This window comes from Oncorhynchus masou, chromosome 23 (genome assembly GCF_036934945.1).
Source record: "Oncorhynchus masou masou isolate Uvic2021 chromosome 23, UVic_Omas_1.1, whole genome shotgun sequence".
Classification (NCBI taxonomy): Eukaryota; Metazoa; Chordata; class Actinopteri; order Salmoniformes; family Salmonidae; genus Oncorhynchus; species Oncorhynchus masou.
In genome coordinates, this window is record NC_088234.1 from 9,919,713 (window position 1) to 9,942,685 (window position 22,973).

General features: G+C 43.5%; 1 protein-coding gene across 1 annotated transcript in view; it reads right to left on the reverse strand.

Annotated features, from left to right (window-relative positions):
* m1ap (meiosis 1 associated protein) overlaps window positions 1-18,921 on the reverse strand; it is a 79,262-nt gene extending 60,341 nt beyond the window's left edge. Inside the window, exons 1-4 of the mRNA XM_064932867.1 lie at window positions 18,667-18,921; window positions 18,266-18,457; window positions 12,458-12,575; window positions 12,069-12,134 (exon numbers count right to left, since the gene is read on the reverse strand). Coding sequence (XP_064788939.1) covers window positions 12,069-12,134; window positions 12,458-12,575; window positions 18,266-18,457; window positions 18,667-18,921 — 631 coding nt within the window. The remainder of the gene's footprint in view (window positions 1-12,068; window positions 12,135-12,457; window positions 12,576-18,265; window positions 18,458-18,666) is intronic.
* Window positions 18,922-22,973: the final 4,052 nt, after the last annotated feature.

Here is a 22,973-nt window from a genome sequence, read left to right on the forward strand (position 1 = left end):
CTTGGGGACCTTTAATGCTGCATGCAGCATTTTGGTACCCTTCCCCAGATCTGTGCCTCGACACAATCCTGTCTCAGAGCTCTACGGACAATTCCTTCAACCTCATGATTTGGTTTTTGCTCTGACATGCACTGTCAACTGTGGGACCTTATATAGACAGGTGTGTGCCTTTCCAAATCATGTCCAATTGAATTGACCACAGGTGGACTCCAATGAAGTTGTAGAAACATCTCAAGGATGATCAATGGAAACAGGATGCACCTGAGCTCAATTTCGAGTGTCATCGCAAAGGGTCTGAATACTTATGTAAATAAGGTATTTCAGCTTTGATTTTTTTATACATTTGCAAAAATTCCAAAACACCTGTTTTTGCTTCATCGTTATGGGGTATTGTGATGTCATTATGGGTTATAATGATGTCATTATGGGGTATTGTGATGCCATTATGGGGTATTGTGATGCCATTATGGGGTATTGTGATGTCATTATTGGGTATTGTGATGTCATCATGGGATATTGTGACGTCATTATGGTGTATTGTGATGTCCTTATGGGTTATAATGATGTCATTATGGTGTGTTGTGATGCCATTATGGGGTATTGTGATGTCATTATTGGGTATTGTGTGTAGATTTATTTAATCCATTTTAGAATAAGGCTGCAACGTAACAAAATGTGGAAAAGGTCAAGGTATCTGAAAACTTTCCGAATGCGCTTTACTGTTGATAGCAATGGAGTCCGATGATCAGCTTTACTGTTGATAGCAATGGAGTCCGATGATCAGCTTTACTGTTGATAGCAATGGAGTTAGATGATCATCTTTACTGTTGATAGCAATGGAGTCCGATGATCAGCTTTACTGTTGATAGCAATGGAGTCCGATGATCAGCTTTACTGTTGATAGCAATGGAGTCAGATGATCATCTTTACTGTTGATAGCAATGGAGTCAGATGATCATCTTTACTGTTGATAGCAATGGAGTCCGATGATCAGCTTTACTGTTGATAGCAACGGAGTCCGATGATCAGCTTTACTGTTGATAGCAATGGAGTCAGATGATCAGCTTTACTGTTGATAGCAATGGAGTCCGATGATCAGCTTTACTGTTGATAGCAATGGAGTCCGATGATCAGCTTTACTGTTGATAGCAATGGAGTCCGATGATCAGCTCTATTCAATTTTATACACTTACATTTTTTTATTCCACAGCTTCACTTTTTGTGATGAGTCTCAAAGGAAGGAGCACATCTCCTCTGGCCTTCAGGTAATCCCTCCCTGTGTCAGGGATTCATATTCATATCGATTTGTAACTGCTTCTCTACTTGTGGGAAATCTCGGAAGAGGTCAAAATGTAATTAACCTGGTTAAACCCCTAGATTACAATCCCACCAACCTGGAGGGACTGTGGGGAATACGATGTCACACATATGCAGGGACACACACACACACTGTGTTCCCCTCTGTCTGTCTGTCTGTCTGTCTGTCTGTCTGTCTGTCTGTCTGTCTGTCTGTCTGTCTGTCTGTCTGTCTGTCTGTCTGTCTGTCTGTCTGGTTAACTCTGTTCCCCTCTGTCTGCCTGGTGATCTCTGTTCCCCTCTGTCTGCCTGGTTAACTCTGTTCCCCTCTGTCTGCCTGGTTAACTCTGTTCCCCTCTGTCTGTCTGGTTAACTCTGTTCCCCTCTGTCTGCCTGGTTAACTCTGTTCCCCTCTGTCTGCCTGGTTAACTCTGTTCCCCTCTGTCTGTCTGGTTAACTCTGTTCCCCTCTGTCTGCCTGGTTAACTCTGTTCTCCTCTGTCTGTCTGGTTAACTCTGTCCCCCTCTGTCTGCCTGGTTAACTCTGTTCCCCTCTGTCTGCCTGGTGATCTCTGTTCCCCTCTGTCTGCCTGGTTAACTCTGTCCCCTCTGTCTGCCTGGTTAACTCTGTCCCCTCTGTCTGCCTGGTTAACTCTGTTCCCCTCTGTCTGCCTGGTTAACTCTGTTCCCCTCTGTCTATCTGGTTAACTCTGTTCCCCTCTGTCTGCCTGGTTAACTCTGTTCCCCTCTGTCTGCCTGGTTAACTCTGTTCCCCTCTGTCTGTCTGGTTAACTCTGTTAAATAACAGTAAATATTACACTCACAGAAGTTCCAAAAGAATAAAGACATTACAAATGTTATATTATGTATATATACAGTGTTGTAATGGTGTGCAAATAGTTAAAGTACAAAATGGAAAATAAATAAACATAAATATGGGTTGTATTTACAATGGTGTTTGTTCTTCACTGGTTGCCCTTTTCTTGTGGCAACAGGGTACAAATCTTGCTGCTGTGATGGCACACTGTGGTATTTCACCCAGTAGATAGGGGAGTTTATTAAAATTGGATTTGTTTTGGAATTCTTTGTGGGTCTGTGTAATCTGAGGGAAATATGTGTCTCTAATATGGTCATTCTCTCTCTCTCTCTCTCTCTGCAGCACTTGAGTAAAAACAGGATGCTTATCTAGGCGTTAGCTTGGCGACACACACACTTCATGAACAATAGGCTTGTGAAACCTCTCACTGATATTAGTGCACACCTGTGTAGGCCTGAGGTCGTCTGTCCATGTTAGAGGTCGTCTGTCCGTGTTAGAGGTCGTCTGTCCGTGTCAGAGGTCGTCTGTCCGTGTCAGAGGTCATCTATCCGTGTCAGAGGTCGTCTGTCCGTGTCAGAGGTCGTCTGTCCGTGTTAGAGGTCGTCTATCCGTGTTAGAGGTCGTCTGTCCGTGTCAGAGGTCGTCTGTCCGTGTCAGAGGTCGTCTATCCGTGTCAGAGGTCGTCTGTCCGTGTCAGAGGTCATCTATCCGTGTTAGAGGTCGTCTGTCCGTGTTAGTGGTTGAGAGGTGTCAGACTCAGGGCAGTGATTTAATACATAGAGTACAATGTTAAATTCAAACAAAAGAAGTTCACTGATGAGATTTTTTTGTTTCTTTGGATTAGTCCCAAATGGCACTCTAATCCTGGTCAAAAGAAGTGCACTACACAGGAGATAGGATGCCATTTGGGATGCAGATCTTTGTCTACAGTTATGCAATTTCCATCCACTTCTTCGCCAAGAAGGTTAAGAACTCCTTTCATGAGAAAAGGGGAAAGTGAGAAAGAGAGAGTGTGTGAGGGAAAGAGAGAGAGAGAGAGAGAGAGAGAGTGTGTGAGGGAAAGAGAAAGAGAGAGAGAGAGAGAGAGAAAGAGAGAGAGAGAGAGAGAGAAAAAAAGAGAGAGAGAGAGAGAGAGAGAGAGAGAGAGAGAGAGAGAGAGAGAGAGAAGAGAGAGAAAGAGAGAGAGAGTGTGTGAGGGAAAGAGATTGTTCTAGATTAACTTTGAAAGGGAGAATGTGCACTACTCCACCCAGTTCAACTATATTGTAATATGTTACCTAGCTAACATACACAAACACTAAGATACATACAATTGAAGTCAGAAGTTTACATACACCTTAGCCAAGTATATTTAAACTCAAGTTTTCACAATTACTGACATTTAATCCTAGTAAAAATCCCCTGTCTTAGGATCACCACTTTATTTTAAGAATGTGCAATGTCAGAATAATAGTAGAGATAATTATCTATTTCAGCTTTTATTTCTTTCATCATATTCCCTGTGGGTCAGAAGTTTACATACACTCAATTAGTACTTGGTAGCATTGCCTTTCAATTGTTTAACTTGGATCAAACGTTTTCGGTAGCCCTCCACAAGCTTCCCACAAGAAGTTGGGTGAATTTTGGCCCATTCCTCCTGACAGAGCTGGTGTAACTGAGTCAGGTTTGTGGGCCTCCTTGCTCGTGCACGCTTTTTCAGTTCTGCCCACACATTTTCTATAGAGTTGAGGTCAGGACTTTGTGAAGGTCACCTTGACTTTGTTGTCCTTAAGCCATTTTGCCACAACTTTGTAAGTATGCTTGGGGTCATTGTTCATTTGGAAGACCCATTTGCGACCAAGCTTTAACTTCCTGACTGATGTCTTGAGCTGTTGCTTCAATATATCCACATAATTATTCTGCCTCATGATGCCATCTATTTTGTGACGTGCACCAGTCCCTCCTGCAGCAAACCACCCCCACAATATGATGCTGCCACCCCAGTGCTTCACGGTTGGGATGGTGTTCTTCGGCTTGCAAAGATCCCCCTTTTCCCTCCAAACATAACGATGGTCATTACGGCCAAACAGTTCTATTTTTGTTTCATCAGACCAGAGGACATTTCTCCAAAAAGTACGATCTTTGTCCCCATGTTCAGTTGCAAACCGTAGTCTGGCTTTTTTATGGGGGTTTTGAGCAGTGGCTTCTTCCTTGCTGAATGGCATTTCAGGTTATGTCGATATAGGACTCATTTTAATGTGGATATAGATACTTTTGTTCCTGTGTCCTCCAGCATCGTCACAAGGTCCTTTGCTGTTGTTCTGGGATTGATTTGCACTTTTCGCACCAAAGAACGTTCATCTCTAGGAGACAGAACGTGTCTCCTTCCTGAGCGGTATGACGGCTGCGTGGTCCCATGGTGTTTATACTTGCGTACTATTGTTTGTACAGATGAACGTGGTACCTTCAGGCATTTTGAAATTGCTCCCAAGGATGAACCAGACTTGTGGAGGTCTACCATGTTATTTCTGAGGTCTTGGCTGATTTCTTTTGATTTTCCCATGATGTCAAGCAAAGAGGCACGGAGTTTGAAGGTAGGTCTTGAAATACATCCACAGGTACACCTCCAATTGACTCAAATTATGTCAATTAGCCTATTAGAAGCTTCTAAAGCCATGACATCATTTTCGGGAAATTTCCAGGCTGTTTAAAGTCACAGTCAACTTAGTGTATGTAAACCTCTGACCCACTGGAATTGTGACACAGTGAATTATAAGTGAAATAATCTGTCTGTAAACAATTGTTGGAAAAATGACTTGTGTCATGCACAAAGTAGATGTCCTAACCGACTTGCCAAAACTATAGTTTGTTAACAAGAAATTTGTGGAGTGGTTGAAAAACAAGATTTAATGACTCCAACCTAAGTGTATGTAAACTTCTGACTTCAACTGTAAATAGGACAGGTCTCAGGGAAACTAGAGAGACACATCTATAGAAACACAAACATTCCAATTCCAAGATTCCAACACACTTAAACCACCACCTCACCCACTGACACAATTACCATTCAGCACTACCATTCCCCACTACCATTCTGCACTACCATTCCCCACTACCATTCCCCACTACCATTCCGTACTACCATTCCGCACTACCATTCAGCACTACCATTCAGCACTACCATTCAGCACTACCATTCCCCACTACCATTCCGTACTACCATTCCGCACTACCATTCAGCACTACCATTCCCCACTACCATTCTGCACTACCATTCCCCACTACCATTCTGCACTACCATTCCCCACTACCATTCCCCACTACCATTCTGCACTACCATTCTGCACTACCATGCAGCACTACCATGCAGCACTACCATTCAGCACTACCATTCCCCACTACCATTCCCCACTACCATTCCCCACTACCATTCAGCACTACCATTCCCCACTACCATTCCCCACTACCATTCAGCACTACCATTCAGCACTACCATTCCCCACTACCATTCCGCACTACCATTCCCCACTACCATTCCCACTACCATTCTGCACTACCATTCCCCACTACCATTCTGCACTACCATTCCCCACTACCATTCCCCACTACCATTCAGCACTACCATTCCCCACTACCATTCAGCACTACCATTCCCCACTACCATTCCCCACTACCATTCAGCACTACCATTCTGCACTACCACTCAGCACTACCATTCTGCACTACCACTCAGCACTACCATTCCCCACTACCTTTCTGCACTACCATTCCCCACTACCATTCCCCACTACCATTCCCCACTACCATTCAGCACTACCATTCAGCACTACCATTCCCCACTACCATTCCCCACTAACATTCAGCACTACCATTCAGCACTACCATTCAGCACTACCATTCCCCACTACCATTCCCCACTACCATTCAGCACTACCATTCCCCACTACCATTCCCCACTACCATTCAGCACTACCATTCCCCACTACCATTCAGCACTACAATTCAGCACTACCATTCCCCACTACCATTCCCCACTACCATTCAGCACTACCATTCCCCACTACCATTCCCCACTACCATTCAGCACTACCATTCAGCACTACCATTCCCCACTACCATTCAGCACTACCATTCCCCACTACCATTCAGCACTACCATTCCCCACTACCATTCCCCACTACCATTCCCCACTACCATTCAGCACTACCATTCCCCACTACCATTCCCCACTACCATTCCCCACTACCATTCCCCACTACCATTCCCCACTACCATTCAGCACTACCATTCCCCACTACCATTCCCCACTACCATTCAGCACTACCATTCAGCACTACCATTCCCCACTACCATTCAGCACTACCACTCAGCACTACCATTCAGCACTACCACTCCCCACTACCATTCAGCACTACCATTCAGCACTACCATTCAGCACTACCATTCAGCACTACCATTCAGCACTACCATTCAGCACTACCATTCCCCACTACCATTCAGCACTACCATTCAGCACTACCATTCAGCACTACCATTCAGCACTACCATTCAGCACTACCATTCAGCACTACCATTCCCCACTACCATTCAGCACTACCATTCAGCACTACCATTCCCCACTACCATTCCCCACTACCATTCAGCACTACCATTCAGCACTACCATTCAGCACTACCATTCAGCACTACCATTCAGCACTACCATTCCCCACTACCATTCAGCACTACCATTCAGCACTACCATTCAGCACTACCATTCAGCACTACCATTCCCCACTACCATTCAGCACTACCATTCCCCACTACCATTCAGCACTACCATTCAGCACTACCATTCCCCACTACCATTCCCCACTACCATTCCCCACTACCATTCCCCACTACCATTCCCCACTACCATTCAGCACTACCATTCAGCACTACCATTCCCCACTACCATTCAGCACTACCATTCAGCACTACCATTCAGCACTACCATTCCCCACTACCATTCAGCACTACCATTCCCCACTACCATTCCCCACTACCATTCCCCACTACCATTCCCCACTACCATTCAGCACTACCATTCCCCACTACCATTCCCCACTACCACTCAGCACTACCATTCCAGACTAACAGACGCTGTATCTATTCCAGACTAACATTAGACACTGTATCTATTCCAGACTAACATTAGATTCTGTATCTATTCCAGACTAACATTAGATGCTGTATCTATTCCAGACTAACATTAGATGCTGTATCTATTCCAGACTAACATTAGATGCTGTATCTATTCCAGACTAACATTAGATACTGTATCTATTCCAGACTAACATTAGATGCTGTATCTATTCCAGACTAACATTAGATGCTGTATCTATTCCAGACTAACATTAGATGCTGTATCTATTCCAGACTAACATTAGATACTGTATCTATTCCAGACTAACATTAGACACTGTATCTATTCCAGACTAACATTAGACGCTGTATCTATTCCAGACTAACATTAGACGCTGTATCTATTCCAGACTAAAATTAGATGCTGTATCTATTCCAGACTAACATTAGATGCTGTATCTATTCCAGACTAACATTAGATGCTGAATCTATTCCAGACTAACATTAGATACTGTATCTATTCCAGACTAACATTAGATACTGTATCTATTCCAGACTAACATTAGATACTGTATCTATTCCAGACTAACATTAGATACTGCATGCATTCCAGAACCCAAATCACCCTGTACAATACTGTAACATACGGACAGACATTAGACACTGTATCTATTCCAGACTAACATTAGATACTGTATCTATTCCAGACTAACATTAGACACTGTATCTATTCCAGACTAACATTAGACACTGTATCTATTCCAGACTAACATTAGACACTGTATCTATTCCAGACTAACATTAGACACTGTATCTATTCCAGACTAACATTAGATACTGTATCTATTACAGACTAACAGATACTGTATCTATTCCAGACTAACATTAGATACTGTATCTATTCCAGACTAACATTAGACACTGTATCAAAGTTCACTCAGCCTATGACTGTATTTACACTACTGCTAAAATACACCAATATGACTCCCTGCTACAATAAATGTGAAAGAAAATGTACAAAGTTAACTATGAGGCTTAGACAGGTAACAATCTAGTATTTAAGCGGACTCAGCCTTCACACGGTTAACTATCAATCGGTGTACTTTTGTTTAGGCACATGTCTTCTATTTAATACAGTTCTAGTTTCCCCCCTAACAATTCTCTCAAATCAAAATCACATTTTATTGGTCACATACACATGGTTAGCAGATGTTTTTGGTCATTACACATGGTTAGCAGATGTTATTGGTCACATGGTTAGCAAATGTTATTGGTTACATACATATACATGGTTAGCAGATGTTATTGGTCACATGGTTAGCAGATGTTATTGGTCGCATACACATGGTTAGCAGATGTTATTGGTCACATACACATGGTTAGCAGATGTTATTGGTCACATGGTTAGCAGATGTTTTTGGTCATTACACATGGTTAGCAGATGTTATTGGTCACATACACGTGGTTAGCAAATGTTATTGGTCATATGGTTAGCAGATGTTAATGGTTACATGGTTAGCAGATGTTATTGGTCACATGGTTAGCAGATGTTATTGGTCACATGGTTTGCAGATGGTATTGGTCGCATGGTTAGCACATGTTATTGGTCACATGGTTAGCACATGTTATTGGTCACATGGTTAGCAGATGTTATTGGTTACATGGTTAGCAGATGTTATTGGTCACATACACATGGTTAGCAGATGTTATTGGTCACATACACATGGTTAGCAGATGTTATTGGTCACATGGTTAGCATATGTTTTTGGTCATTACACATGGTTAGCAGATGTTATTGGTCACATGGTTAGCAAATGTTATTGGTCACATACACATGGTTAGCAGATGTTATTGGTCACATGGTTAGCAGATGTTATTGGTCACATGGTTTGCAGATGGTATTGGTCGCATGGTTAGCACATGTTATTGGTCACATGGTTAGCACATGTTATTGGTCACATGGTTAGCAGATGTTATTGGTTACATGGTTAGCAGATGTTATTGGTCACATACACATGGTTAGCAGATGTTATTGGTCACATACACATGGTTAGCAGATGTTATTGGTCACATGGTTAGCAGATGTTATTGGTCACATGGTTAGCAGATGTTATTGGTCACATGGTTTGCAGATGGTATTGGTCGCATGGTTAGCACATGTTATTGGTCACATGGTTAGCACATGTTATTGGTCACATGGTTAGCAGATGTTATTGGTTACATGGTTAGCAGATGTTATTGGTCACATACACATGGTTAGCAGATGTTATTGGTCACATACACATGGTTAGCAGATGTTATTGGTCACATGGTTAGCATATGTTTTTGGTCATTACACATGGTTAGCAAATGTTATTGGTCACATGGTTAGCAGATGTTATTGGTCACATGGTTAGCAAATGTTATTGGTCACATACACATGGTTAGCAGATGTTATTGGTCACATGGTTAGCAGATGTTATTGGTCACATGGTTAGCAGATGTTAATGGTTACATGGTTAGCAGATGTTAATGGTCACATGGTTAGCAGATGTTATTGGTCACATACACATGGTTAGCAGATGTTATTGGTCACATACACGTGGTTAGCAAATGTTATTGGTCACATGGTTAGCAGATGTTAATGGTTACATGGTTAGCAGATGTTATTGGTCACATGGTTAGCAGATGTTATTGGTCACATGGTTTGCAGATGTTATTGGTCACATGGTTAGCAGATGTTATTGGTCACATGGTTAGCAAATGTTATTGGTCACATGGTTAGCAGATGTTATTGGTCACATACACATGGTTAGCAGATGTTAATGGTTACATTGTTAGCAGATGTTATTGGTCACATGGTTAGCAGATGTTATTGGTCACATACACATGGTTAGCAGATGTTATTGGTCACATGGTTAGCAGATGTTAATGGTTACATGGTTAGCAGATGTTATTGGTCACATGGTTAGCAGATGTTATTGGTCACATGGTTAGCAGATGTTTTTGGTCACATACACATGGTCAGCAGATGTTATTGGTCACATGGTTAGCAGATGTTATTGGTCACATGGTTAGCAGATGTTATTGGTCACATGGTTAGCAGATGTTATTCGTCACATGGTTAGCAGATGTTATTGTGAATGTAGCGAAATGCTTGTGCTTCTAGATCCGACAGTGCAGCAGTATCTAACAGGTCATATCTAACAATTCCACAACAAAACCTAATACACACAATCTAGTATAAGTATATATGAGTATAACATATATGGATATATCTACGTGGCTAAATATTTTCACAATATAGAATCCCTCCCTCAGTGATATACCGCCTGGATACTTTACTGAAGAGCAGTAGAACTGGAGAAAACACACACACACACACACACACACACACACACACACACACACACACACTGGGGTTTGGCGCCACTGCGATGACATCATGTTGTGTTTGTGTGCTCCTAAACAGCTAAGTAATTCATCAGTTCTGTCAACTCTCCCATACTCAACACTGTACTTATCCTTACACACACACACACACACACACACACACACACACGCGCGCGCGCGCACGCACACACACACACGGCCCTTAAACTTCCATGCTTCCGCACTCCTAGACTTTTCCGGTAACTACAAAATTAGTGTCTACAATATCTACTTGTGTTCGGTTCATATGCTGTATTTCATGGTGTTTGGGTTAACATAAGTTGCACAGTTAATGGCTGGGTATTCTCAAAAGGATGTACATTATGGATTTCTCTATGGCTCTGAGTCCCAAATGGCACCCTTTCCCTATGTAGTGCACTTCTTTTGACCAGAGTCCTATGAGCCCTAGTTAAAAGTAGTGCACTACATAGGGAATAGGCTACCATTTGGGATGAATCCATGGTGTCAACTTGAAAATAGCTCACTACAGTGAGTTACCACCACAGCACCCTGATGAGTATAATCAAGAAAGAGGAGGGAGAGAGGGGGGACAGAGGAGGGAAAGAGAGGGCAGAGAGGAGGGAGAAAGGAGGTAGAGAGGGGGGACAGAGGAGGGAAAGAGGGGGAAGAGAGGAGGGAGAGAGGAGGGACAGAGAGGACAGAGAGGAGGGAGAGAGGAGGTAGAGAGGGGGACAGAGGGGGGAAAGAGAGGGCAGAGAGGAGGAAGAGAGGATGAAGAGAGGAGGGAAAGAGGGGACAGAGAGGAGAGAGGGAGGGGACAGAGGAGGGAAAGATAGGAGGGAGAGAGGAGGTAGAGAGGGGGCAGAGAGGAGGAGGAGAGGCGGAGAAGGGAGAGAGGATGAAGAGAGGAGAGGAAGAGGGGGCAAAGACGGGGGGAGCAGGGCGAAAGAGGACGGAGAGAGAGGAGGGAGAGAGGTGAGGAAGAGGAGGGAGAGAGGAGGGGAAGATGAGGAGAGAGAGAGGAGGGGAAGATGAGGGAGAGAGAGGAGGGGAAGATGAGGGAGAGAGGAGGGGAAAATGAGGGGGAGAGGAGGGGGAGATGAGGGAGAGAGGAGGGGAAGATGAGGGAGAGAGGAGGGAGTGTTGAACATAGCAGAGAAGAGCATAAAGATTTAAAGAGTTCAGAAGAGTGTTTATGTTCTAAGTTCTAAGGTGTGTATTTGTGCATGTACATCACTGCATAAATGTGTATCTAGTCTGTGTGTGTCTGTGTGTCTGTCTGTGTGTGTGTGTGTGTGTGTGTATCTAGTCTGCGTGTGTCTGTCTGTCCGTCTGTCTGTGTGTGTGTGTATCTAGTCTGTGTGTGTCTGTGTGTCTGTCTGTCTGTGTGTGTGTGTGTATCTAGTCTGTGTGTGTCTGTCTGTCTGTCAGTCTGTCTGTATCTAGTATGTGTGTCTGTCTGTCGGTCTGTCTGTATCTAGTGTGTGTGTGTTTTCCTACCTTCAGTCTCCTCTGCAGTCTCAGGTGAGGGTGTGTCCTGCCCCCAGCAGTCAGTCTCCCCTCTCCCTGCAGTAATTATGATGTTTAATTATTATGATGTACTTCTGGCTTGCCTAATGCTACTAACTTATACTAATACTGATAACAAATAACAAATCGGTGGTCGAGACATACACACACGCGCACAATGGTACAGAAGTATTCTTGAAGTTACGAAAGGGACCAGCTGAACCCTTCCCCCGCCCCAAGGCATGTTCAGCAGCACGCAACAGTGTTGTCACGTTCAGATAGAAATACGCTAAGCAGAACGAAAAAAAAATACTTCTCTGACATGTAGAACAGAAGTCCGTACCAGCTTCACCCACTAGAAAGAGTGAGGCCTCTCCTACCTGCAGTACTGATGTGGACCACTAGTAGGCGTCGTAGAGACACCAAGTCAGTGTCCTTTAAGCCCGCCTCCAACTGCCTCACCACGCCACGCCCTGGCTGGCTCGTCACCACGGTTACCTGGAAGCCAATGGGAGATCAATGAGTCAATACATCAATCGAACCACTTAGTGTACAAAACATTAAGAACACCTGCTCTTTCCGTGACAGACTGACCAGGTGAATCCAGGTGAAAGCTATGATCCCTTATTGATGTCACTTGTTAAATCCACTTCAATCAGTGTAGATGAAGGGGAGGAGACGGGTTAAAGAGGGATTTTTAAGCCTTCAGACAATTGCTACATGGATTGTGTTTGTGTGCCATTCAGAGGGAAAATGGGAAAGACAAAGAGAACGAAGTGCGTTTGAACAGGATATGGTAGTAGGTGCCAGGCGCACCAGCTGGTGTTAAGAACTGCAACACTGCTGGGTTTTTCAAGCTCAACAGTTTCCTGTGTGTATCAAGAAAGGTCCACCACCCCAAAGGACATCCAGCCAGCTTGACACAACTGTGGGAAGCATTGGAGTCAACATGGTCCAGTTTCCCTGTGGAACGCTTTCCACACCTTGTAGAGTCCACATGGTCCAGTTTCCCTGTGGAACACTTTCCACACCTTGTAGAGTCCATGACCCAACGACTTGAGGCTGTTCTCAGGGCAGAAGGGGAGAGGGGTGCAACGCAATAAAGATGTTCTTAATGTTTTGTCCACTCCGTGTCAGTCACCCATTCAATGAGTCAAGACTACAAGTCGGTTGATGGAGAGAGTGTCTGTCTGACTGACTACAAGTCGGTTGATGGAGAGAGTGTCTGTCTGACTGACTACAAGTCAGTTGATGGAGAGTGTGTCTGTCTGTCTGACTGACTACAAGTCATTTGATGGAGAGAGTGTCTGTCTGACTGACTACAAGTCATTTGATGGACAGTGTGTCTGTCTGACTGACTACAAGTCATTTGATGGACAGTGTGTCTGTCTGACTGACTACAAGTCGGTTGATGGAGAGAGTGTCTGTCTGACTGACTACAAGTCGGTTGATGGAGAGAGTGTCTGTCTGACTGACTACAAGTCGGTTGATGGAGAGAGTGTCTGTCTGACTGACTACAAGTCATTTGATGGACAGTGTGTCTGTCTGACTGACTACAAGTCATTTGATGGACAGTGTGTCTGTCTGACTGACTACAAGTCGGTTGATGGAGAGACTGTGTGTCTGACTGACTACAAGTCAGTTGATGGAGAGAGTGTCTGTCTAATCTACAACCTTTCTACAATACACCTGGAGATCCCCCAGACGGAGCAACGTGTCCTTGGGACATTCTGAAAATATTCAGACCCATTGACTTTTTCCACATTTTGTTTATGTTATAGCTTTATTCTAAAATGGATTAAATAGTTTTTTCCCCTCATCAATCCACACAATACCCCATAATGACATCACAATACCCCATAATGACATCACAATAACCCATAATGACATCACAATAACCCATAATGACAAAGCAAAAACAGGTTCAGAATTTTAGCAAGTTCATCAATTTAAAAAACAAAATATCCCATTTACATAAGTATTCAGAACTTTTAGTCATTTGTTGAAGCACCTTTGGCAGCGATTACAGCATCGAGTCTTCTTGGCTACAACGCTACAAGCTTAGCACCCCTGTATTTGGGGAGTTTCTCCCATTCTTCTCTGCAGATCCTCTCAAGCTCTGTCAGGTTGGATGGGGAGTGTCGCTGCATAGCTATTTTCAGGTCTCTCCAGAGATGTTCGATCGGGCTCAAGTCCGGGCTCTGGCTGGGCCACTCAAGGACATTCAGAGACTTGTCCCAAATTCACTCCTGCGTTGTCTTGGCTGTGTGCTTAGGGTTGTTGTCCTGTTTGAAAGTGAACCTTTTCCCCAGTCTGAGGTCCTGAGCGCTCTGAAACAGGTTTTCATCAAGGATCTCTCTGTACTTTGCTCCGTTCATCTTTCATTTTTCTGACCAGTCTCCCAGTCCCTTCCGCTGTAAAACATCCCCACAACATGATGCTGCCACCACCATGGTGCCAGGTTTCCTCCAGACGTGACGCTTAGCATTCAGGCCAAAGAGTTCCATCTTGGTTTCATCAGATCAGAGAATCTTGTTTCTCATGGTCTGAGAGTCCTTTAGGTGCCTTTTGGCAAACTCCAAGTGGTCTGTCATGTGCCTTTTACTGAAGAGTGTCTTCCATCTGGCCACTCTACCATAAACGCCTGATTGGTAGAGTGCTGTAGAGATGATTGTCCTTCTGAAAGGTTATCCCATCTCCAAAAAGGAACTCTGTCAGAGTGACCATCAGGTTCTTGGTCACCTCCCTGACCAAGGCCCTTCTCCCCTGATTGTTCAGTTTGGCCGGGTGGCCAGCTCTAAGAAGAGTCTTGGTGGTTCCAAACTTCTTCCATTTAAGAATGATGGGGGCCACTTTGTTCTTGAGGACCTTCAATGCTGCAGACACTTTTTGGTACCCATCCTCAGATGTGCCCCAACACAATCCTGTCTCAGAGCTCTAAGGACAATTCCTTCAACCTCATGACTTGGTTTTTGCTCTGACATGCACTGTCAACTGTGGGACCTTATATTGACAGGTGTGTGACTTTCCAAATCATGTCCAATCAATTCAATTTAACATAGATGGACTCCAAATTAAGTTGAAGAAACATCTCAAGGATGATAAATGGCCAGGGCCCTTGTTTCTTTCCCTTCAGCTTCTAGAAATGGAGCACAAGGTGGTGTTGTAACGGGCTCGTGGTAACGGCTGGAGCGGAATCAATGGAACGGTACCAAACACATCAAACACGGTTTCCATGGTTTCCATTGTCTCCGTTCCAACCATTATTATGCAGCCTGAAACGGAGAGCTTCTTCAGCCAGTCTGTGACTTGATGATGGAAGATCACAATCAGTAGGCCTACTTTTATGGAGAAAAAAAAAAAAAAACATAAAGCCCTTATTAATTAAACTCCTGATTACACCCTAATGTCCGGTTTATCTGATGACACACAGTCCTAAAATCTCTTTCTGACACATTAACACACCAGATCAGAAGAGAGAAAAAAAAAACGGAAAAATGAATTAAATTCAACCCTGAGTAACATCTTTCAGCAGTAATAACATCACAAAATCACATTACCGGGACCAGAAAATAATAATATATAATCCTAGTAAATATCCAGGTCCTAACAGCCCGTATCCCTAAATACTACACTACATCTGACCAGAAATACCTAGGTATTTGGTTGGATGACAAGTTGTCCTTTAAAGTTCACGTCGTGGATAAAAGCTGTGATAAAATTGAAATTGGGTTTTTAATTTTAGTAATAAGGCTTGCTTCCCGCTTATGGCTAGAAAGAAGTTTGTTCAGGCCACGTTTCCCTCTGTTATTAATTATGGTGACTTGTTGTATATGCATAGGTTAAATAAAAAATGAGAACCCTGAAGGGTGCCATTTGGCTGTTTTCTCCTGTTTCTTCTCTTCCTGTATAGAAGGACGTCAGTGCTGGTCGAGAATGCATCCCAAATAGTACCACATTTCCTCTATAGTACACTACTGTTGACCAGAATCCTATGAGGGATATACTGTAGCCCTATTTAGGGAATAGGATTCCATTCAGGACACAGTCAAAATAGGAAGTCTGTTTCAGAGCTAAGATGGAACACAGAGCCATATGTTTAGTGTCTGTGTTCTCTAATGGTGTTCTGTGTTCTAATGGGTCCATTCATATGAGCTCCTGGTCGGAAGCTAGTACGCTAATGGCTCTGACCGGAGCTTCTACAATCTGAGAAATGCTCAAAAACCTAAAGGACTCTCTCTCTCTCTCATATATATATATAGCATTCATTACACTCAGGGATTTTTCTGCCGTTAAAATCCCTTCAGGGGGAGGGCAGCCTTTTCATCCAGGAAGCCTGAATCAAAGAGTGTAAAAAAATTATGTATACAAATATCCTACGGGATGGAAAAACACTCAATATAAACGTGAACGGCTAATACCGGATATAACGTATGTAGGAAAGATAATGGTCCTATATCTTTTTTATATATATAATCTTTGAGAACTAACAATCACCAAAATCAAAAAATCTAGATATTAAGCATGGAATTTAAATTTCCAAAACCAATTAATTTAGTAGTACTGATTTTGCTATTATGTTTGAGCAAAAGAACACAGCATTATGTGTTGGTAGAATGCAAATAATTGCAGGAAATTAGCTTTAAAACTGTAAATTCTCTCACATTTATGGAGAAATGTATAGAATTGCAGGAAATTGGCTTAAAAATGAACAAAAATAAATCTGCTCTGCCAAGATGGGGGACTCTAAAATGTTCAGCCACGCCCTACACAGACACTTTTTGATCCACAAAATGCCCTGACACTGCCATAAAATGCCCTGACACTGCCATAAAATGACCCGACACTGCCATAAAATGCCCTGACACTGCCATAAAATGCCCTGACACTGCCACAAAATGCCCTGACACTGCCACAAAATGCCCTGACACTGCCATAAAATGCCCTGACACTGCCATAAAATGCCCTGACACTGCCATAAAATGCCCTGACACTGCCATAAAATGCCCTGACACTGCCATAAAATGCCCTGACACTGCCATAAAATGCCCTGACACTGCCATAAAATGCCCTGACACTGCCATAAAATGACCTGACACTGCCATAAAATGCCCTGACACATGACCTGACACTGCCATAAAATGCCCTGACACTGCCATAAAATGCCCTGACACTGCCATAAAATGCCCTGACACTGCCATAAAATGCCCTGACACATGACCTGACACTGCCATAAAATGCCCTGACACTGCCATAAAATGACCTGACACTGCCATAAAAAGCCCTGACACTGCCATAAAATGCCCTGACACTGCCATAAAATGCCCTGACACTGCCATAAAATGCCCTGACACTGCCATAAAATGACCTGGCACTGCCATAAAATGCCCTGACACTGCCATAAAATGACCTGACACTGCCATAAAATGCCCTGACACTGCCATAAAATGCCCTGACACTGCCATAAAATGCCCTGACACTGCCATAAAATGCCCTGACACTGCCATAAAATGACCTGGCACTGCCATAAAATGCCCTGACACTGCCATAAAATGACCTGACACTGCCATAAAATGCCCTGACACTGCCATAAAATGCCCTGACACTGCCACAAAATGACCTGACACTGCCACAAAATGACCTGACACTGCCACAAAATGACCTGACACTGCCATAAACAGGTGACCTAGCAACCTTGACCTTTCATAGTTTTATTGTGCGACCCAACAACTAATAGGAGGAGCCAGTTTCAAGCAGTAACCCAAATGAAATCATCTGTAACACATCAGTGAGGTGAGGCGTTCTTCAAGCCTGGTCCAAATCTGGTTCAAACCTGGTCCAATCCTGGTCCAAATCTGGTTCAAACCTAGTCCAATCCTGGTCCAAATCTGGTTCAAACCTGGTCCAATCCTGGTCCAAACCTAGTCCAATCCTGGTCCAAACCTGGTCCAAACCTGGTTCAAACCTAGTCCAATCCTGGTCCAAATCTTGTTCAAACCTAGTCCAATCCTGGTCCAAATCTGGTTCAAACTTAGTCCAATCCTGGTCCAAATCTGGTTCAAACCTAGTCCAAATCTGGTCCAAACCTGGTCCAATAAGGTGTGCATGTTTTTTGTTCTAGCCCAGCTGTAACAGACCTGACTCAACTAATCAAAGGCTCTCATTTCAGGACTCCTTTCAGGACTCACCTCTACAGATCCATTGTTGTTGGCCTGGTTCGGAGTGGTAGTATGTCGCGTGTACTGTTTAAACTGCTGCAGGCTGTCCAAAACAGCCTGTTTGAGCAGTTCCCCTCTAGGTGCGCGGACGCACCCCTCTCCGGGTATGGACCTCAGCTCCTCCACACAGGAACGCAGTCGGGCCAGGTTACCCCTCACCTGCTGGAGTGGGGGAGAGGCATGGAGGAAGGGGGAGAGAGATAATGTGGGGGTTAGAGAGAGAGCGCAATGATTTATTTACTTCATTACATTGCCACCATTCTGACTCACATATAAGTCCCCAGGCATGCATCTTTTCAGTAAAGAGAGAAAGAAAAGAGAGAGATAACACAACACACTTCTCTCTCCCTCCTTCCCGCCTTCCCTCTTACCACGAATGGCAGCAGACATTCATGCTGTCTACTCAGAGCGTAAAGGCTAAGCAGGGGCAGTCTACAGGGTCCGTCCAGACTACAGGCCAGAGTCAGGAAGTTATCCAAAGCCTCACACAGCGTAGTACCAGTCTCTGACCACCAGGGCGGTGACGCGTCCACGATCAGAACACGGGGCGGTTGCCGTGAGAACAAGGAGGGGAGGCACACCTGGAAGGAGGAGGAGGCGGGGCCAGAGCGGTTCCTTGCGTCCATGGCAACGATGGAATCAGGATCTAAACAAAACAATAGTAAAGGAAACACAAGGATGAAGCAAGAGGAAGGAAGACGATAAACAAACATTAAATCATTTGTTGTTTAAAGCTACAATCTGGGATTCATTTGTTGAGGGAAATGTCTGCCCCGCCACTTGCTTTGGTATATACACTACCGTTGAAAAGTTTGGGGTCACTTAGCAAATTTTTTGTCCATTAAAATAACATCAAATTGATCAGAAATACAGTGTAGACATTGTTAATGTTGTAAATGACTATTGTAGCTGGAAACTGCTGATTTTTTATGGAATATCTACATAGGTGTACAGAGGCCCATTATCAGCAACCATCACTCCTGTGTTCCAATGACACATTGTGTTAGCTAATCCAAGTTTATAATTTTAAAAGGCTAATTGATCATTAGAAAACCCTTTTGCAATGTTAGCACAGCTGAAAACTTGTCCTGATTAAAGAAGCAATACAACTGTCCTTCTTTAGACTAGTTGAGTATCTGGAGCATTAGCATTTGTGGGTTTGATTACAGGCTCAAAATGGCCAGAAACAAAGCACGTTCTTCTGAAACTCGTTAGTCTATTCTTGTTCTCAAAAATGAAGGCTGTTCCATGCGAGAAACTGCCAAGAAATCTCGTACAACACTGTGTACTACTCCCTTCACAGAACAGCGCAAACTGGCCCTAACCAGAATAGAAAGAGGAGTGGGAGGCCCCGGTGCACAACTGAGCAAGAGGACAAGTACATTAGAGTGTCTATTTTGATAAACAGACGCCTCATAAGTCCTCAACTGGCAGCTTCATTAAATAGTACCCGCAAAACACCAGTCTCAATGTCAACAGTGAAGAGGCGACTCCGGGATGCTGGCCTTCTAGGCAGAGTTGCAAAGAAAAAGCCATATCTCAGACTGGCCAATAAAAATAAAAGATTAAGATGGGCAAACGAACACAGACACTAGAAAGAGGAAGATTGAGGAAAAGAATTATGGACAGACAAATCTAAGTTTGAGGTGTTCGGATCACAAAGAAGAACATTCGTGAGACACAGAAAAAATTAAAAGATGCTGGAGGAGTGCTTGGCGCCATCTGTAAAGCATGGTGGAGGTAATGTGATGGTCTGGGGGTGCTTTGGTGGTGGTAAAAGTGGGAGATTTGTACAGGGTAAAAGGGATCTTGAAGAAGGAAGGCTATCACTCCATTTTGCAACACCATGCCATACCCTGTGGATGGTGCTTAATTGGAGCCAATTTCCTCCTACAACAGGACAATAACCAAAGCACAGCTCCAAACGATGCAAGAACTACTGAGGGAAGAAGCAGTCAGCTGGTATTCGGTCTATAATGGAGTGTCCAGCACAGTCACCGGATCTCAACCCTATTGAGCTGTTGTGGTACGTAAGAAGTGCCCATCAAGCCAATCCAACTTGTGGGAGGTGCTTCAGGAAGCATGGGGTGAAATCTCTTCAGATTACCTCAACAAATTGACAACTAGAATACCAAATGTATGCAAGACTGTAATTGCTGCAAATGGAGGATTATTTGACAAAAGCAAAGTTTGAAGGTCACAATTATTATTTCAATAAAAAAATATATTTATAACCTTGTCAACGACTATATTTCCTATTTATTTTGCAACTAATTTTCATGTATGCTTTCATGGAAAGCAAGGACATTTCTAAGTGACCCCAAACTTTTGAATGGTAGTGTACATGAAGGAGAGCAGTCATTCATCATGAAAAGGATGTTGCAGTTTGGTGAGCCTGGGGAAAGTCCCCTCTTGCCCGAGAGCTCCAGTCAGTTAATGAGAGTAGCCTATCTCACCCATGTCATTATGAAGGGGGAACCCCGCCATTATGACAACATGAATTACCCCCCCTTCATCACACTAAAGTTACCACGGTTAGTCATTTGATGGAGCAAGAACAGGAGGACGGACAGGGGGGGGGGTGAAGTAATTGAGACATATAGGGAGTTTTCAACAGTCAGTCAGTCGATCCATCAATCACGAAACAGATAGCGCTTAGTCAAAGTGATGATGAAATAACAGTGAGTCAAGTCCTCACACACACACACACACACACACACACACACACACACACACACACACACACACACACACACACACACACACACACACACACACCTGAACAAATCATTAACACTTTAAGCTGGAAAAGAGGAACAAAAAGGAGGAGAAAGGGAGGAAGAGCTTGCATCCTTAGATGATTATCACAAGAGGCACACTACTCCCTTATTGGATTCTCATTTAGCTCACAGCTGTGACCAAACAACAATGAACAAGACTGTTATGGCTGGTCAAAAGAAGTGCACTAAATAGGGAATAGGGTGCCATTTGAGATGAAACACAAGACCGTTATGTGACACTGAGGTCAGACAGAGAGATATCAAGAACCAGAGAGGTTTAATTAGGGCTAGATCAGAACATTCTGTTATCTATCCTTTCATTCCAAATGGCATCCTATTCAGTGCACTACGTTTAACCAGGTAGCATGGTTAAAAGTTGTGCACTATATAGGGAATTAGGGTACCATTTGGGACGGAACCCTTCAGAATCATCAAAAGAACCATCTCCATTCACAACGGAACTCTGTGTTCTATCTGTCCTGTTCTATATAGCCATGTTACGGAAGGATCCTCTCTCTCTCACTGTGCCTTCAGGCAGACGTTTCTAGTCAACAAGACTGGCGTGATGACAAAAGGACACATTGTGTGTGTACAGTGTGTGTGTGTGTGGGTGTGTATGTCTCTCTCTCTCGCTTGCACGCAACATGCAGGCACACACACAGCCTGGTAATTTCAATTGGTGCGTCATTAGATGAGTAGTATGATCGAAGGGCAAAAGACAAGATTTAGGAGGTTAGAGACTGATAAAAACGGGCGCTGTTACACACACCATCAAAACCCTTGCCGCCCCAGCAACTAAAATCCTTATAGACCGTTATAAGCATTTAGCAAGCTAGCTATGCTAATAGAAACGGACTGGTATGGAAGGATGTAGGCCTGTAATTAGGATGACAGCCAGGTCAAGATGAGGGAGTAACGCTGAGCTCCACTACACCCCAGGGCCACCTTCAGTTGTCAAAACGTTGCAGATATAAATGTCATGAAATGAATAGAGCTGATGTGATTCATTATTCTATATGTTCTACGTAGCCTATTTCTATATGAACGTTCATAAAAACGTCCTGCTGAACTCGGCCAAGATCCCTGATCTGTTTGTGACTGGAATCCATATAACTCTTAACAAAGTCATGCTGTTGCTAGAGTGCTGAAGAACGGTGTTATCTGTCCAGAAATACGAAATAAACTACTTTTTGGGGGCACTGTCTACCGCCAGACTACTAGCCAGCTCATAGTAGTGTTTTCCCTACCAAACAAAATGTAACATTAGTTGGAGAACATGCAAGTCAGTCTCATAGCTAACGTTAGCTAGATAGCTAGCTAAGTACTTGTTGGCAAATTGACCTTACCTCTGAAATGTACTTTTCTTTTCGTGTTTCTTATTGAATTCCCTGTGCTGGTGTATGTTCTGGTTATTTAGCTAAAATTCACGTTAGTTTTAGCTGTAAAAAAAAAATAAAAATGTAATTTAAAATAACGAGGTTATTTTCAGATTGTTTGAAAAGTAGACCTGACCTCACGTCTCGCGCTCTCCCGCCAAGGCAGCTGCGCGCGGGCAGGAGGCACGCTGAACTGAAAGGTCACAGCGGGATACCAAATATATTTCATTCATTATTATAAACCATTAGTCATAAATAGCATTACGATTGAGTCTAAATGTGTGTCTTTTTACTATACTGTTTATCTTGTCGATAAAAGACAGGCGGGGATAGGTCTGCGTTACAATAAAACAGACTTCCCTGACTACTACTAGTTAACTAGTCAGTAGTCCGATTGGATGAAGGTGTGACTGGAGAATGCACCTCACCCTTTTCCAATAAAACGGTTCTCTCTCCCAGTCATCCGTAACTGAAGTTCAAATCCACTTTAGCAGGCCATGGGGAGAGGGAAAGATGGGGACA